Raw genomic sequence first — 16,307 nt, 5'->3', positions numbered from 1 at the left:
TGCAGTCATTCCAACGTGATTGATTCCGGGGGCTGCAGGCAGATGCCAACCAAGTGCGACTTTCTAATTCATGAAGAAAGAGGACAATAACGACGAGCAATCCAAGATGAGCATCGCGCCCATCCATATAAAATGGATGCGAGAAGCAATGCTAATGGTGAGAATTCATGTTTAGAGTCCTGCTTGATCATAACACACTTCAGGCAGAAGAGGCATTAGCACACAGCGAAGTGCCCGTGGGCTGCGTCTTTGTGCGCAATCACAGCGTTATCGCACGTGCGAGGAACCGCACCAATGAGCTAAGAAATGTAACTATAAGCCCACCCATCCATCCGCTGGTCCAATTCCTACTTTACAGGCTTCCAGACATGCCGAGCTTGAAGCCATCGATCTTATCCTTGCTGATAAGGACCTGACACCAGAGTCCACTCGTTATCCTCTGGCAGACACTGTACTGTATGTCACAGTGGAACCTTGCATCATGTGCGCGTCTGCACTTCGCCAGCTAGGCATTAAAGAGGTATTTTACGGATGTGAGAATGATAAATTTGGCGGGTGCGGCAGCGTTTTAGGTGTCAATGCAAGGTTTGTTATTGCATTGCTATCTTTTTGATTCCGATTTCGACTAGTCGACAGCGTGAGGCATCCGGTTCATCCATCTTACCAAGCCACTGGAGGGTACCTTCGAGAAGAAGCCATAATGATTTTGCGCCGGTTTTACGTGACGGAAAACACAAATGGCATGTCCTGCTATTCTCACATCAGGTCATCACACTGACATGTAATTGCCAGCTCCTGTCCCAAAGCAAAAGTTAACTCGGGTTCTCAAGACAGAAATTCCCCCGAAGATCCAAACCTGACCGCCGCCCAAGGTGGCATTACGTTCCAAATGTTTGAATGTCAGCATGAGAAGGCTGCGGCGACGCTTGCACATTTTATAAAATGGGTTTTTTCACAGGTCGTCCAGGGCTACAACGCCGGCGGAATTCCTTCGAGCGCGGATCAAGTAAGGGACTATAAGCATCACGGGATTGGTTAGCAGTACCCGAATTCTACATAGCACTACGTAAAATTAAGTAAAATTTCGGTTTCCCGATAATACGATGTATGGGTATCTACAAGCGCATCGCCGTGTATTACACTGTCATGGCCCTTGCTGAACAGTGCGATCAATCCTGCCACTCTAGCCCGAGAGACTGGGCCACGAAACCCCACTTGTCTGCCGCATCTTGGATCCTGCAGAATCGCAATGTAAATCATTTAGACTTCCCAGAAGAACAAACACGCACCTCTTCTCAGTAGCCTTACCTGCGCCGTGTCCTGCCTTTTTGTCAATGCGGATAAGAAGGGGATGAGGATTATGGGCGAGTGTGTGTTGCAACGTTGCCGCATGCTTGAACGAGTGAAGGGGGACAACTCGATCATCATCTATCATAGCATGATCAGCCAAAATTGATAAGGTTCAGACAAGACAACGTACGATCGGCCGTCATGAGCAACAGGGGAGGTAGAATCTTGTCCGTTGGGACATTATGGAGGGGCGAAATGGGATAGATGAAATCAAAATCGTGCGGGTCATACGGATCTCCATAGTCAGACGTCCACGCTTTGCCTGCAGACCAGAAATTTAGATTGACGTCAAACTTCGCAGTGTAACGCGCCCATACCGATTGTGAAATCAGCAAACTATAGGAGGTTTGTTGAGCAGGGACAGATACTGCCAGAAACATGATTCTCACCTTCAGAAGGTCAAGCACGCCAACTTCGGCCACGCTCGCCCCGAATGTGCCCTCTGGGGCGATGTTTACACAAGCGGCCACGAGCAATCCTGAAATCATCGCTGAGTATCACTATAAATATGCGGGAGGAGCAACCTACCTCCATTAGATCCACCGTTGATGGCGACCTTACCAGGAGCAGCAATCTTGTTTTTAACAAGATACTCTCTGCATACATGAGTTTTCGGTTTGCAAGCAGGACGTTAGATGACTCCACTCACGTAGCAGCAATGAAGTCATCGAAGACGTTGATCTACAGCAACATTAGAGATGATCCTCGACAGCAATCAAGCCTTGCACCTTCCGTTCTTTTGTGCCAGCAAGATGCCATTCCTCGCCAAACTCGCCTCCTCCACGAATATTGGGCAAAGCAAAGACAGCACCATATGCCTTCATGAAAGTCAGGATAGTGGGACTGAACGAAGGGCTTATGGATATACTGAATCCACCATAACCTGATTCAGGGTGTCAAGTGATGATCGAGACAGATGATGACATCTTACCGTATTGAATAGCAGGTGCAGTTCCATCGGACTTTGTTGACTTGTGCTTCACGATGAACATCGGCACCTTCGTACCGTCCTTGCTCTCATACCAGACTTGCTCAGCGCTGAACTCATCTGGCACTAAGCCCTTCATTATTGTCGACCGGTATATGCTCCAACGTGTATCTTCACTCGGTTCATCGAAATTGTATCGTGCTACAATCCCAGGATTGGTAAACCCAGTCAGGAACACGAAAAAGTTCGACTGTGCTCGGCGGCCGGTGACTTCTGTAGCACCAACGAAATCTGGAGCAAGTCGGGCAAGCTGTTTGCCCTCCATCGAGTAGAGATATAATTCATCGATGACCTGTAGTCCTCCGCGACGTCAGCTTACACAATATGGAGAAGGTAGGGCAGCTCCCCTTACATTGCGCTTGTACACAACGGCCAGTTTATCATGTCCTACGGCAGTGATGTCCTCCAAGTATGCATCTTTGACTTCAGGTATGAGGACCTTGTGCTGGCGTGATGGGTCCGCGAGGTCAATCGTGATAACTTGACATTGAGGCGCGTTCTCATTTGTCCGTAGGTATAGTTTAGTTCCGTCATTCGCAATGCTGATGGGAGAATGGCATGCGGTGTCAGCAGGTCAAATGGTTTCCATCAGTGATTAATGACACCACTGACACCGTGTATTCCGATTCGAACTCGTTCACAATCTTATCCCATTTCATGTTTTGGCCAATTTCATTTTCTTGCAAATCGGCCACCCACAGCATGTTTTTCTGGTCCCAGAATAATTAGGTAAATCGGCGAGGTAGAACAAACAATGAGCACGGACCTTTCCAGAGTCCTGGACGATATCAAGAAACAGATATCTCCCATCTACCTCCGATACCGAGGCGCCCCACATCCATTCGGGGTGTTCGGCATCTTTCATGACTAGGATATCTTCCGCTGAATGCTTGGATTAGCCAAGAAAACAGTGATACAACCAAATGTGGATAGCTCGAACATTGTGGAGTTCCGATTGTGTGGTAATAAAGCATAGCATCCTTATCGTCTGTGGTTTCTGTGCCGGCTTTGTCCTCCGTTGCGAGACCATGAGACTCTCTGCTTGGAAACCGCTGGGGACAGTACCTTCGGTGTCAGATACGATCGAAATTACTCAGGACCTACCTGGTAGAAGAAACCTTTAGAATCATGAGTCCAAGTAATGGACGAGAATTTAACGAAGCGAATCTCCTCCGCGAGCCTTTTTGCGTGGTGATCGTTAGGTTGCCCGTCAATCGCGGTGAAAGGCTCGCTGGTACGGCGCACATAAACTGTATAAAAATCGCTTCCCTGAAATGAGTTGGAAATTAATGTCCAGTTCCACATGACATAGAATAATCACGCACCGACAACGAGATACCATACGCGAAATATTCGCCAGAGCGAGAGAATGCCGTTACTGAGAGGGCCACAGTGCCGTCAGCGGACAACAAATTTGGCTGTGTAGTCATGTGTCAGACTCAAATCCGCCAAAAGTAGACGGGCATTTGACTCTTACATCAAAGTAAACTTCTCCGCCTGGCCCCTCCTCCCCCGACCCGTGGGGGAGATTAGCGTCCTTAGACCGGCAAATCACTGTGAAACTAGGTGTCTCGGCATGCAAAATGTTCATGGGGTCTCGACCCACCTGACTGAGGTTGGAGACCGCTATTATAGTACCAGTACCAACGGCCATCATGCTTAAGCGACGGCGCAGAAAACTTGAGAAAAAGTGAGTATCATAAAATAGCTACTGCGATTATGACGAACCTTAGCATAGTCAGTATTTGCCCTGATCTGCTGCTCTAGTTTGCTTCGAGCAGGGTTTTTATCTAAGTAAGATCTAGTAAATTGATCTTGCACCGTAGTCCAATGATCGGTCTCCTCGGAGGGTTCTTCGAGCCATTGATATGGATCAGAAACACGAACTTCGCCTTGTTTCTCGCTCTTGTAGACGTCAACGTGGTCGGACCGACGAGCTTTTGGATATCGGTTAGGTGTCCAGGGTGTAGCCATAGTTCTAGTATGAGTTGAGCGTGAAGCAAAGCTGAAGAGCTTATAAACGCGAGCTGTGGGACGAAATACGCGGAGACCCAGGATGAGCATTAACGATGCACGCCGCAGCTTTAATCTAAATCAGATCAGGGGTGCCAAGAGTCCCACAGCAAAGGGCAACCTAACCTGCCAAATGACTAAATCGATGAAAGCGGCAAATCCAGGCTGCTTTCCAAGCCTTCGATACAGAAACGGACACGGTGTTTAACCTCAAGGCGGTCGACTTGTCCGAGTCTGGAGCGCTGGCCTAGGTTCCTTCTAAATTGTTGTATTATTTAGGACCCTCGGAATGACATCCGGCAGTGGTACCTGTCTTCCTGACTCCCTTCTGGACAAACAGAAAAAAAAAAATAAGTCTGGAGACAAGTCGACAATGAACGACCAGGTACTCACCGGCACCCACGAGTTGATATTTAAAAACAATGCTAATTAGTAAGCGCTTGTAGCCCACGCGGCAACGACTCGGGCCTCTGATTCTAACATGCACAAACAACGCCTATCAGCTTCGGACTTCCCAAACGTGAAACGAACCTTACTTGAAACTCACGCCCTTCCAGCTTGCTATGGATCAGGTTAGTCAATAGATAGATGCAAGTTTACTCATATCTCTGATACTCAACACAGGATTCTTTCAGGCAGCTCCTTCAGAAACCTCGAGCACCTGGTGCGACACCACAGCTCAGAGGAGCTCAAGGCGCATCTCTATTGAAGCAGCATGTCCAATATCTTGAGTTTTAATATGTATAGTAACTTAACTGACAGGAAAGCTTCGGGATCCTCTGCGCCAACATTCAAGCCACGCAAAGTGAAGAAGACTGAACTTAAATACCGTGATAGGGCCGCAGAGAGGCGCGATGGCGGGAAAAGTGACTATGCTCAGGTACGCCCGCCATTCTCCTGTGCTTAGGACACTAATAATGAATACAGGTAGAAGCTGTTCTCGAAAATTTCGAACAACGGACAGCAAATGATGATAAAGATACTGTTTGTGCTATTGCATGTATTTCCATACTTCTACTCACGCCCCCTAGGTTGATGAGCAGCGCCAGTATCTTGGCGGAGACAGCGAACATACGATTTTAGTGAAGGGCCTAGATGTGTCTCTGCTAGAGCAGAACAAAGCTCGGGCGGCTGCTTCTACCGAAGATGACGATACCCTTGAGCAAGCTTTTCTCGAAGCCTCCTCGGAACCCACCGCACAAAATAAGAGGACTCGCGAAGACATTATTCGGGAGCTGAAGGCCAAAAGGAACGGCGAAGGTTTGCAATCCACCGACACCACCGCTGAGCCTCCTGAAGCCCACGATCTTGAGAAAGCAAAGAAAGCAGGAAAATTCAAGCCAATCGGTTTCAAGCCTATAGGTGTGCAAAAGGATGACAAGAGCAACAAAAAACGTAGCAAGGAAGAGAGCACAAGCCGTGACAAGAAAAGGAAGAAAAGGAAAGTGGAGGGGAAATCAGGTTCACCCCAACCGACCAACACCGTTCCTCCCCCGAAAGTTGAGCACCCGCCAACTTCTGCAGCAGAATTCTCGCAAGTTGATCAAAGGCCTCCATCTCCACTCGACGACGACATGGATATTTTTGCGGGGGCTGGTGACTATGAAGGCTTTGCTGGGGACGGTGACAGTGATGAAGATGGTTTAGACTCAGCTCACAAGACCGAATCGGAGCATGGTCCCAATGTTGTCCATCCTTCATCCGAACAAGCTCGTTCCAGAGGATGGTTTGGAGATGAACACGATGACGAAGGAGCAATACAACCGCCAGCACCCACGGAGAGTGCTACACCTCAGTTGCCTCCATCGACCCATACACCTCAGGTGGATGAAGAGGAAGAGGAATCCTTACGTCTCAAACCATTAGAGTCATCCGCATTACCCTCAATCCGCGATTTTCTTGCGATGGATGCTGCTGCTGAGAAGGAGGATAAGAGGAAAGCCCGCAAAGAGAAACGGAAAACCAAGAAGAAATCTGACGGGGATGATGACGACTGATGCTGTGTAGTTACAACGTTGTTATATACCCGTGCAACATTGGTCATGCATATGATGGATAATCGATAGACAATGCTTCATATTTTACCATCATTATGTGGACTCGCAAACAAAAAGTTTCCGCGAGACTTGTAGTGCGCGAACCCGAGCCGTGAATCCATTCCATCAATTGTCCTAAAAGTGGTCAGTGTCCCACCGAGTAGACCAACATTTGAAACATCACCCACCGCTTCTTCATCTCGCTTGCCCAAGTGATATCTTTCAACGGTGGAGCATTCAAGGATGCTCCAAGCAGCCCAAGAATGAGCGCAAGGATGCTTTCATACACAATCTACTCCGTATTTCATTTGAGAGTGTTTTGCTCGAGGTGGTGGGTTGACTTACATCTAGAGGTAATGATCCCTCAGGCTTGCCCAAAGCCTTCAGAAGTGACAAATCTACAAGTAAATTTAGCCTTAGACTCTGATCCTGGCTGCCTCGAGCTCTAATCTTTGCTATGATGCTCACGTTCGTACGTGGAATATGCAGCTATGAAACAACTTGAGTGGTGTCAGACATCGGAAAGGACATTCATACCGTGAAGAAGTGCGAACGTAGCCAAGGTAAGGAACAACTTCCCAATCATGATAACCTTGTACGGTGGTAAGACGAGGATCAACGTACAGTAGTAATACACGTGGGTTGGGTTAACGTTGTTTGTTTCTAACGCTCTTGCCAAACACCGTGACCAAGGCTATAATTAGCTTTATTTCTGATCGGAGTCAATCATCTGACTGAATTATGATGTCCCGAATATTAAATAGTTCAAGCACCACATTCCTGACTCAGTCCTGTCAAACAACCGACCACAATCACTAATACGCAGGCCACGTTCATATCAAGGTAGCACCTCCTCTTGTTTCAATGACTCACAGAATGGATGAGCACACCTCAAATGAAACCACGCCTCTGATACCTGCAGAGGCCTCGAGCTCGAAAAAACCTAAAACACCTCTTCCAAAACTCCAGATAGGCATACTTATGATATTGCAACTTGTCGAACCTATCGCTTCCATGTCTATATTCCCATACATCAATCAGGTATGATCTCACAATGGTCCGTCTTATCCATTCTTCATATTGTTTCCTTCTTTTCAGCTCATCAGAGAACTTGGAATCACTGGAGGTGATGATGCAGCTGTAGGATATTATGCTGGAATAATCGTACGTGTCGATCACAATAATCATGATTCCCTGATACTAACATACTTGGTTACAGGAATCTCTATTTTTTATCGCGCAGACACTGACAGTGCTGAGGTGGAGTCGGTTGTCTGACCGCATTGGACGCAAGCCAGTGTTATTAGTAGGACTATCAGGAACTTGCATTTCGATGCTATGCTTTGGTCTCTCGACGACGTTCTGGGGCCTTGTCGTCAGGTATGGGTTCACCTGAAAGCATAAAATACATGCTGACATTGGTTTCCTAGCCGCTGCATGTGTGGTGTACTGAACGGCAATGTTGGAGTCATGAAGACTATGATGGGCGAATTGACTGACTCCACAAATATGGCTCAAGGATTTGCCTTAATTCCAATAATGTGGTGCATCGGAGGTTTTATTGGGTAAGTAACATAATTGGCTATCTAAACGGTCAACGATTAAATCCGCATACCAGCCCTCTAATAGGTGGAACGCTCGCGCGTCCACAAGATAACTGGCCCGGTTTATTCGCTCATCCATTTTGGAGCAAATACCCATACTTTTTACCCTGTGCAGTGTCTGCTTGTGCGATTGTCGTGGGCTTTTTAATCCTGTTGTGTTTCTTAGAAGAAGTGAGTTCTATATGCTACCTGTATTATCACACAATGTTACTCACGTTAGGCAGACATTATCGACCAAGCGTCGACCAAAGTTGACATCAGCCACCCTAGGCATTTCAAATGGTGCCGATAGTGGTAATCAACAAGCCCTTATACAATCATCTAACGTGCCCATCCGATCTCTGCTCACACCTACCATCGTTATTCCAATTGCAAACTACGCCATGCTTGCCTTGCTTGACATTGCAATTATGGCTCTTCTGCCGCTGTTCTTTTCGACGCCTACCTATCTTGGTGGCCTTGGTTTTACTCCATCTTACATTGGTTCGTGGATGGCGATATTTGCGTTCGTAAATGGCACTTTCCAGGCACTGTTTTTCGCCAAAATTGTTGATCGGGTTGGTCCAAAGCGCCTCTTCTGTGTGTCGGTGTCGTGCTTCACGCCACTCATGCTTATGTTTCCAATCATGTCATGGCTTGTGCACGCAAGGGGTGTAGTTGACCATGCAATCACGTTTGCATTGCTTGGCCAACTAGCGCTGATAGTTACATGGGATATGGCATACGGTGCGTGTTTCAACGAAACCCGTCCTGCCATTGATACTAAAAATCTATTTCATTTTTAGGTACTGTGTTCATGTTTATCACGGCCTCTGCCCCTACAAAGAATGTCCTGGGCGCTGTCAATGGTCTTGGCCAGACCTCTGCGTCAATGGCTCGTGTCGTTGGGCCCGCATTAGCGACTTCGCTCTTTGCATTCTCAAAGGAATACAATATTCTCTACGGGAATGCGGTCTATGTTGTCCTGATTATGCTGGCTGGTGTATTGAGGTGGCTAGGGTCACAGTTGCCCGATGAAATACAAGACAGGGATGAGTGAAGGTCAGCATCCTCTCCGAGCGGATTTAATGATACGAATATTCCAAAACTTCAGTGGACACCTAGTTTCTCGTACATCGGATCCCAGGGCAAACGGAATATCAATATATCACAGTCGCGGGAAACCTATCGTTTGGGTTTGGCGAGCAACGTTGGATATTATGCAGATTTCATTGTGATTCATGAGTCAGAATCACGTCGGCCGTATTTTTAGGCGTGGCCATCGCCAATCAGTCACACGACACAAGCACAGACGCGCATGAACATCAGATCCATAGTCGCCCATTAAGTCCATGAATAGAAGGGACAGCTTTCTTTTCCCTATCCAGTTGTGAATTGAAATAATCTGTCAGATTGGCCTTACTGGCGCGGCAACTAGCGGAAGATGTATGTATATGCATCGTTAACGTTGTCCATCGTGTCGTCTCTTTTGTCCGCATGTACACCCTAGGAAACTATCTGATGCATCCACATTCGTTCCAGTGCAACATTTTAGTATAACTGCATGGTTTTCAGTCACATACATCACCGCACTGGATGTCCACCCATAATTTTCTCCAGAGTCTTTGTCCTCAGTGGTGTGTCTGCGAACAAGGCACGCACAAATTTAACCAACTCGTCCACTTCAAAGTCCACCAAAGCTCCGTCTTCGAAAAGATATGTGAGATCAGCCATGGACGCTTCCTGGAAAAGAATGCGCAATGAGAAATTCATTAAATAATACGACTACGGATAGACATACCAGGAGTTCAGACAGATATGAGAATTTCAACCATGATGGAACGTATGACACCACGAAAGATGACTGGGGATTGATGAGTTAACTATCTTGCAAAAGCACAGCAAACATACCTCGCTGAAGTCTTCAACGAAGAGCCCTTCAAGAGCAGCCAATATTCTGCATAACTCGCTCAGTTTGTGCGACTCCACCTCAGGGATGTCTGGAATTGCAAGTATATTCTCCAGAATGCGCTGTAATGAAATCTCGACTATTGCTCCCACGGCGGTGTAATACTTGCTCTTGGGGAGTATAGGCTATGGTAAGCATAATCAGCCGCATTCAACATCACAAGATGCGCCTCAATCACACCTTCCATGCATTCGCAACGCTTCGGATCTCGCGAACGACGCGGGAAATAGCCATCTCGCAGTCATCATATCGATCCTGGTCTGACGTGTCTGTGAAGCCCTTCGCACTCGCTAGAATGTCACATAGTGCTGTGCGTTGTCTGCCCTGTTCCAATAGATGAGCGAGTACTTCAAGACAAGCGACAGTAAAGAGTCAAGAACTCACAATGCCATCTTGATACCAACTGTCGGCCAACACCTGTAAAACACTCTTACATTCTTCTAATTTATTCTTCACAACAAGCACTCCTCGCTCGTATGTAACCAAGCGACCAACCTCCTCTGCAAGCCAAAAGCAGTTGTTGGAGAACTGCATGACGTCACCAGGGCGAACGAGTCGTGCTGCAGCGACGACAGGATACACTGCACGATACAAATCTAATACAAGTGCTCCTGACTGCATGATGAGCGTCCCAGGCGTTATTGTGGATGTTGGTGAGGAGGGAAAGATACCCGACGATGATAGTCCTTTTCCTTCGTGCAACGCGTCCTCGACCGTACGAATGATTGACTTCGCAAGATTAGATACCAAATAAGGTTCAGTTATGGGCCTTGACTTGGGATGGCGAGAGGTGCCGTTCGTGGGGCGACCATCATTAACGGATGATTGCTTGCTGGTAGAGACCTTTTGCGTCGCAGGCGCAGAGTTCGCAGACGGAGTCACCTCCGAGAGGGTAGGTTCTTCACCCCATGGGTCATCCCATGTGTCTTCCGCTTGCACCAGTTCTTCAGGTGCGGGTTCTTCGTCATTCCAGCCCCATGCATCTCCTGGGTCTTCCTCTACTACTTCTGCAGGATCTGCTTGCTGAGTCTCAATTTCCTCCTCCAGACCGTCATCAAAGCCCCAGACATTATCCTCTTCTGGCTCCGCAGAGGACTTCGAGGAGCCTGCCTCGAGACTCTGGCCATCGTCATCGAGTCCCCATGCGTCGCCCTCATTTGCAGGCGCAAGTCCAGCTATGTCAGGGGTTTCTTGGGAGAGGAATAGCTGAGCGTGGAATGTTGGCTCAGAAGATGTACTTTGAATGATAAGTTTGCGTGCAGAATCGAGAATGTGCGACCGCCGTTGTCGTTCATAATGTGCGCAGACATTGTTGACCCAAGCTTTGATTTCGCACTCGCTGGATGTATCGAGCATCCCGACGATGTACTTGTCTTCTAAGTCCACTGCCTTGTTTGCAACTTTCAAGAAAGCAGGAAGAGCTTCGAGCTGTGAGGGCAAACCAGGAATAAGCAAACGTGCCAGGACTGCAGCAGATATGGGTTTGCTAAGACTTCGTGGGAAACTGTGTTTGTGTGTCAATGGGAGGATAGGAAATAATTGTTCGTGTAAGAAGTCGAGGGCCGTGGATACGTTGACAAGCGGAGAACCTGTGTCAGTGGTATTCGGGGACGCAGGGAATCGGCCGAGGACATGCATCAAGGCTCCAGACGTGTCTTTCATGGTGCTGACCGTAAGTGACGTCGGCTGGTCAAAAGAACATTCGATGTAGTGCGTTAAAATATCCCTCCTTAGGGTGGAAAGGTGTGATGCCAGCGATGCGGAGCTGATCGATGAGAGGACAGACGAAAGGGGTAAGGGCTTCAGTGATCGAGGCACTGGAAAACTACTTGAGATACCCCCCACGATGATGCTCCTTCACTCACCAAGCACCAATGGTTTGATGATAACTTCAGACGCGTTCACCACAACACTCTTGGTGTAAGCATCGCTAAGCAGCTCCTCCACACGATTGGCAAGCACGCGCAGTCGACTCTACAAGCAAGCGAGTTAAGATAGAATGAAAGGATGTTACTCTCTTACCTGCATTTCAGACACTACCGATGCGTCTTTCAGTGGCCCGGGAACGGAAATAAGCAAGGATTTCAAAGCATGACACGCGATTGAAGCCGGAGGTAGATCCCCTGCGTCAACAAGCTTCTGTAGCGCATCCAGCTGTGCTCTACATTCCGAAAGGTGTGAAAGAGAATCACTCAAGACATTAGCATTCAAGGACTCTTGAGCAAGTAATTGGTGAGCTTCCAAAGCCTCAAGCAAGACCGGGACTAGACCAGACTAGCGAGTTGTTAGTGAAACGTCCTGCAACGCACAGCAGAGCAAACACACGCCTTAGAGTCCGAAAGCGCAACACTTTGGGCTTGGACATGTCCAGAAAGTGTATCCAGTCGTTCTTTGAGAGACTTCGCCGAAGACAGCTGTCTGTGGAAGTTAGAAGAGTCTGCGCGTATTCTGTCATGAAGTTTTGTCTACTCCAAATCATTACTAAACCGAAAACGTATATCAATTAGAATACCTTGGTTAATCGAATGGACTCGTCAAGATCAGCCCTACATGAGGATGCAAAAGACGAATTCAGGGACTGTAATGTTGCAGAATCAAACTTGGAAAGAACAGTTGATGAAACATCAAGCTGCCGCGGGAGGTGATCAGGGATAGGAAAGGCCATACGTCCAACTGGTGTCAGAAGGGCTCAGAGCAAGTCTACACGTTCCCTCCAGTGCCGGAGTCCACGACTACTAGTACTACTGAGTCAGGTGATTAAAATTCACCACGTGATTTGTCAAATAAGTCCTGAGACAGGAAAAGTTCTGTAAACAGATCAGGCTGATGCGGCATATCTTTAGGGTGCGGTGAAAAATTATCCGGCCAGTTATTAACTGGGTTTTTAACACAGGAGACGACAGCTTGTTATTAACCGACATTTCTTAACACATATTGACAGTTGTCGCATTTTTTTTTCGTTCGAGTTATTAACTGTTATTACAGCTATTTGCAGAATGGTTGACAGTATGAGTGATTCGAGTGATTAAGGAAATAAAATAAATAAAAAAGACCCACAGCGTGTTTACTTGTACTATGCCATTCCGCAAAATCAGTCGCGACGTCAAACTCGCCGCTATCAACTTGTACGAAAACTACATGCTGTCTCTCGAACAAATCCTTGATTGCGTCGGCTTCTCCGAGAGTACATTTTGGCGTGTTCGCAAACTTTGGCGAGAAACAGGAGATGTTGTTCGACACACTTATGGAACTGCTGGCCGTCCACGAGCTCTTCACTTTGACGACATACACTACCTCGTTCGGCTCATCAACCACCATCCCGACTGGTTCCTTGACGAACTACTGGACTTACTCGATCAAAACAGGTTCATCTCTGTCCACTATACAACTATCTACCGAGAACTTGCTCGTGCAGGCATGTCCTTGAAGAAGCTCAAGAAAATTGCTAGAGAAAGGAATGAGGACCGTCGTGCCAGTTTCATTAGAAGGATGGCGCAGTACAAGCCTGAAGAGCTGGGCTTCATAGATGAAACCTCGAAGGATGAAAGAACAACTACTCGACACTTTGGCAGGTCGATGAAGGGGCAACGTGCTGCAAAGAAGGAGGTGTTTGTTCGTGGTCATCGGGTCTCTGGGTTGGGCCTTCTCACTGTCGATGGGATGATTGCTGTAGCAGTCGTCGAGGGATCATTTACGACACCGAAATACAAAACATTCCTCGAGGAGGAGGTGGTGAGTCTTGTCTTGATCAATACCCATGTTATTGATATATTTATTTTGATGCAGTTGCCATTGTGTACCCCATATCCGGGCAAGCTCAGTGTGCTTGTGATGGATAATGCATCAATTCATCACGGAGAAGGGATCGTGGACTTGATTCAAGGAGCAGGTATGCACACCCTCGTATCGAACTGACATTCCCGCGCTTACATGATAGTTATAGGCGTTGAGTCGGTATGACTAAGGAGACCATGGATAGTGATCCATGGGACTCAGACCAGACAGATGGGAAGATGGTCATGGAATGGGTGCAGACTATCCTACTGACATGCGCTATATGTATGTATCTAGTGCCTCGAGGCCCAGGCAAGACCCCTGGCACCTCTGGCAGACCCCTGGCCTAGGACCTGGCCAACCCCTACCGACACAGCGTGCGTCTCGAGTACTTGCCTCCCTATTCGCCCGACTATAACCCAATTGAAGAGGCTTTTTCAAAAACTAAGTCTTTCATCCGTCGTCACCAAGACTGTTTCTCCGCGGACGTCGACGGAATCATTTACGACATGCATATTGCCATGGACGTGATCACACCTTCCAATGCGAAGGGTTATATCACACATGCTGGGTACTTTTAGAGGTCTAGAAGCATGCACTGTACCATTACAAGACAAGTGAGCTGCGAGCACGATACAAGCATAATGTACAAATATGAATATGGCAACATGCAAAGAATGTCCAGTTCGAAAACACTTCCAGTGGTGCAAACAGTCTCCGACATGTCAAGAAGAGTCCAACAAAAACGACGTTATCACTGGCACCACTGTCTCATGGCTGCTTTCAGTGCCGCGATCTCACCATATTTGAAGCCCATTTCTTTGAGTTCTGGCACAATGATGAAGGTTAGCGTGTCGGAACCAGTATAACCGTTGTCATGCAGCTTCGTCCTGATCTCCTGACTAAGCCCGTACATTGTGCAGAAAGCATTGAGCGTGAGGTTGGGGCCATGTTGCATACCAGACTGGACAAGAGATTGAGGATCATGCACAGCAGGTGGTGGTACCCCATGTTCGATAGCAGCCTGGGCAGGGGCGGGGCGAAAAACAGCGAGCAACTCGGGAGGTATATTGAAATTGATGACTGGGCCAGCATTGTTAGTTGGTTGATTTCGGTCAGTGAGTCGACGCTGTAGGAGAGGTGAAATATCGGCAGTTTTTTGACCTGGAGCCATGTTGAATTTGTGGTGGTTCGGGGGAGTCTCTAAGTCTGCAAGATTCTCGTCTTTATTCTGTCAACGAGGGTACAAAATACATGAGCCATCCGACACGAAATGAAACCCGAGAAGAAGGTACCCAAGCTGCTGCCCAGACAGCGAAGTGTTCGTGACCAAGGGAAAAATGCTCAGAGTGCTCTGGGTGAACGAAACAATGTTCAGAGGAACAACCTGCTTTCAAACACATCCAGCGGTTATGAAGGAGCCGAATCTTTGCGTTGATCTTCAGATTCAGTGGGGTCTCAATAATGGTCTTGGTCTTCTTCTGCGAGCATGGTTGTACAATTAGGATGGTTTGAACAAAGGATAAAACTTACTCCTGACTTTGCCTTCTTCTTGGGCTGGTCGTTCTCACTTTCGCTGTTCTCGCTGCCGCCGTCCTGACTTTCACCCTCATCATCATTCTCCGTGTCCTCACTGGTCTTTTTTTTCGATTTTGTAGTCTTCTATAATGATTTACAGCGCATATATTCAGTGATACTCAATTCACGCACCTTATTTTTCGCCCAGTGAGTTTCGATGACAAGATTTACGGACGGAGTCTTTTGTTTGCAAGCAAGCTCGAGGAGAAACAGGTAATCAGCAGCCGAAGACAGAGGGATCAAAGATGCTTGTGTTCAGGGAATAGTCCATGCAATGGTGTAGTTTTTGAAGGCTATGGTTTTTGGTTTCAAGTTGTCGGAGATCTTGTTCAGAATCTGGGCTTTCAGGGTATCAAACTCGATCTCGGAGGAAAGCACCATAAAGGTATTGACTGATTTTCGCTGCTTTTTGGGCTTGCGCATCTGGGTATCGGAGAACATTGTGAGGTAGTAAGTTATTGCAGGTGATTTTTTCGGTTGGATCTGGGTCTCGACAGCTGTTTCTGTGGCTTTTGGGGCTTTATTGACGAAGGTACATGCCGTGAAATGTATCAGATATGCTTATTCTCACCAGATTTTTTTGCCTTTGGTGGACGGCCTCGTTTCTTTGCAACTGCTACAGGTGGTGATGTTGAAACTCTGAGTTGCTCATCCGTGAGGCTCGTCTTAGGCTCGTCCGTGGTCCGAGTCTCAGTGGATTGAACAGCTGCCTTGGGAGTTGTTTCTACCGTGGTGTCTTCGGACAGCTCGTCGAAGATGGATTCATGTTGCCTTTCCATAATAGAGAATGATAATGATTAGGTATGCGTTGAGTGCTGAGTACGGTCAAAGGCACAGCGCACATGACTTTTATTTTTTAATTTCCTTATTCATTCAAATCACGCGGTACTACTGTCAACCTTTTTGCAAACTGCTGTAACAGGTCAAAACACCAGACTTTGACGTGGTTTTTCTGACGGAGAAATATCAACGGAAACAACCATTTATCGACGATAATTGATCAAATAATCGACAAT

The 16,307-nt window shown here is 47.3% G+C and overlaps 8 protein-coding genes across 8 annotated transcripts; 4 read left to right on the top strand and 4 right to left on the bottom strand.

Moving 5' to 3' along the window:
• Positions 1-34: 34 nt before the first annotated feature.
• On the top strand, positions 35-961 carry DEU56DRAFT_507596 (cytidine deaminase-like protein). The gene is made up of 5 exons (XM_041346568.1): positions 35-157; positions 204-308; positions 359-585; positions 637-740; positions 793-961. The coding sequence occupies exons 1-5, from the start codon at positions 71-73 to the stop codon at positions 858-860; spliced, it is 591 nt and encodes a 196-aa protein (XP_041205606.1). The 5' UTR covers positions 35-70; the 3' UTR covers positions 861-961.
• DEU56DRAFT_957377 (prolyl oligopeptidase) lies at positions 792-4,312 on the bottom strand (the record flags this gene model as incomplete). Its single annotated transcript, XM_041359264.1, has 18 exons — positions 792-1,236; positions 1,290-1,428; positions 1,481-1,612; positions 1,668-1,686; positions 1,740-1,828; positions 1,879-1,946; positions 2,000-2,031; positions 2,079-2,233; positions 2,282-2,630; positions 2,691-2,880; positions 2,951-3,048; positions 3,105-3,220; positions 3,279-3,390; positions 3,443-3,607; positions 3,664-3,756; positions 3,816-3,892; positions 3,945-4,017; positions 4,067-4,312. The coding sequence occupies 18 exons, from the start codon at positions 4,310-4,312 to the stop codon at positions 1,170-1,172; spliced, it is 2,220 nt and encodes a 739-aa protein (XP_041205605.1). The 3' UTR covers positions 792-1,169.
• Positions 4,313-4,841: 529 nt separating this feature from the next.
• Positions 4,842-6,755, top strand: DEU56DRAFT_819013 (RED-like protein N-terminal region-domain-containing protein). The gene is made up of 6 exons (XM_041353994.1): positions 4,842-4,923; positions 4,976-5,064; positions 5,114-5,231; positions 5,279-5,335; positions 5,383-6,521; positions 6,575-6,755. The coding sequence occupies exons 1-5, from the start codon at positions 4,915-4,917 to the stop codon at positions 6,346-6,348; spliced, it is 1,239 nt and encodes a 412-aa protein (XP_041205604.1). The 5' UTR covers positions 4,842-4,914; the 3' UTR covers positions 6,349-6,521; positions 6,575-6,755.
• On the bottom strand, positions 6,426-6,973 carry DEU56DRAFT_915448 (magnesium transporter; the record flags this gene model as incomplete). The annotated part of the gene is made up of 5 exons (XM_041357744.1): positions 6,426-6,522; positions 6,576-6,679; positions 6,733-6,785; positions 6,856-6,876; positions 6,925-6,973. The coding sequence occupies 5 exons, from the start codon at positions 6,971-6,973 to the stop codon at positions 6,426-6,428; spliced, it is 324 nt and encodes a 107-aa protein (XP_041205603.1).
• A 163-nt stretch (positions 6,974-7,136) lies between these two features.
• On the top strand, positions 7,137-9,340 carry DEU56DRAFT_507345 (MFS general substrate transporter). Its single transcript, XM_041346567.1, has 8 exons — positions 7,137-7,428; positions 7,486-7,551; positions 7,607-7,767; positions 7,818-7,952; positions 8,006-8,162; positions 8,216-8,717; positions 8,777-9,032; positions 9,096-9,340. Exons 1-7 carry the CDS (start codon positions 7,252-7,254, stop codon positions 9,028-9,030), a joined length of 1,452 nt encoding a protein of 483 aa, XP_041205602.1. The 5' UTR covers positions 7,137-7,251; the 3' UTR covers positions 9,031-9,032; positions 9,096-9,340.
• Positions 9,341-9,554: 214 nt separating this feature from the next.
• On the bottom strand, positions 9,555-12,604 carry DEU56DRAFT_741952 (uncharacterized protein; the record flags this gene model as incomplete). The annotated part of the gene is made up of 9 exons (XM_041348895.1): positions 9,555-9,713; positions 9,772-9,834; positions 9,882-10,064; positions 10,120-10,263; positions 10,324-11,756; positions 11,805-11,913; positions 11,962-12,213; positions 12,261-12,404; positions 12,452-12,604. 9 exons carry the CDS (start codon positions 12,602-12,604, stop codon positions 9,555-9,557), a joined length of 2,640 nt encoding a protein of 879 aa, XP_041205601.1.
• A 410-nt stretch (positions 12,605-13,014) lies between these two features.
• On the top strand, positions 13,015-13,778 carry DEU56DRAFT_872655 (uncharacterized protein; the record flags this gene model as incomplete). Its single annotated transcript, XM_041355797.1, has 3 exons — positions 13,015-13,528; positions 13,613-13,675; positions 13,726-13,778. 3 exons carry the CDS (start codon positions 13,015-13,017, stop codon positions 13,776-13,778), a joined length of 630 nt encoding a protein of 209 aa, XP_041205600.1.
• A 689-nt stretch (positions 13,779-14,467) lies between these two features.
• Positions 14,468-15,116, bottom strand: DEU56DRAFT_741908 (uncharacterized protein; the record flags this gene model as incomplete). Its single annotated transcript, XM_041348891.1, has 2 exons — positions 14,468-14,944; positions 15,009-15,116. The coding sequence occupies 2 exons, from the start codon at positions 15,114-15,116 to the stop codon at positions 14,468-14,470; spliced, it is 585 nt and encodes a 194-aa protein (XP_041205599.1).
• Positions 15,117-16,307: the final 1,191 nt, after the last annotated feature.

Source organism: Suillus clintonianus (assembly GCF_016758775.1).
Source record: "Suillus clintonianus strain FC179 chromosome Unknown DEU56scaffold_68, whole genome shotgun sequence".
Classification (NCBI taxonomy): Eukaryota; Fungi; Basidiomycota; class Agaricomycetes; order Boletales; family Suillaceae; genus Suillus; species Suillus clintonianus.
Note: the sequence above shows the minus strand (reverse complement) of the source record. Positions and strands in the feature narration are given on the sequence as shown.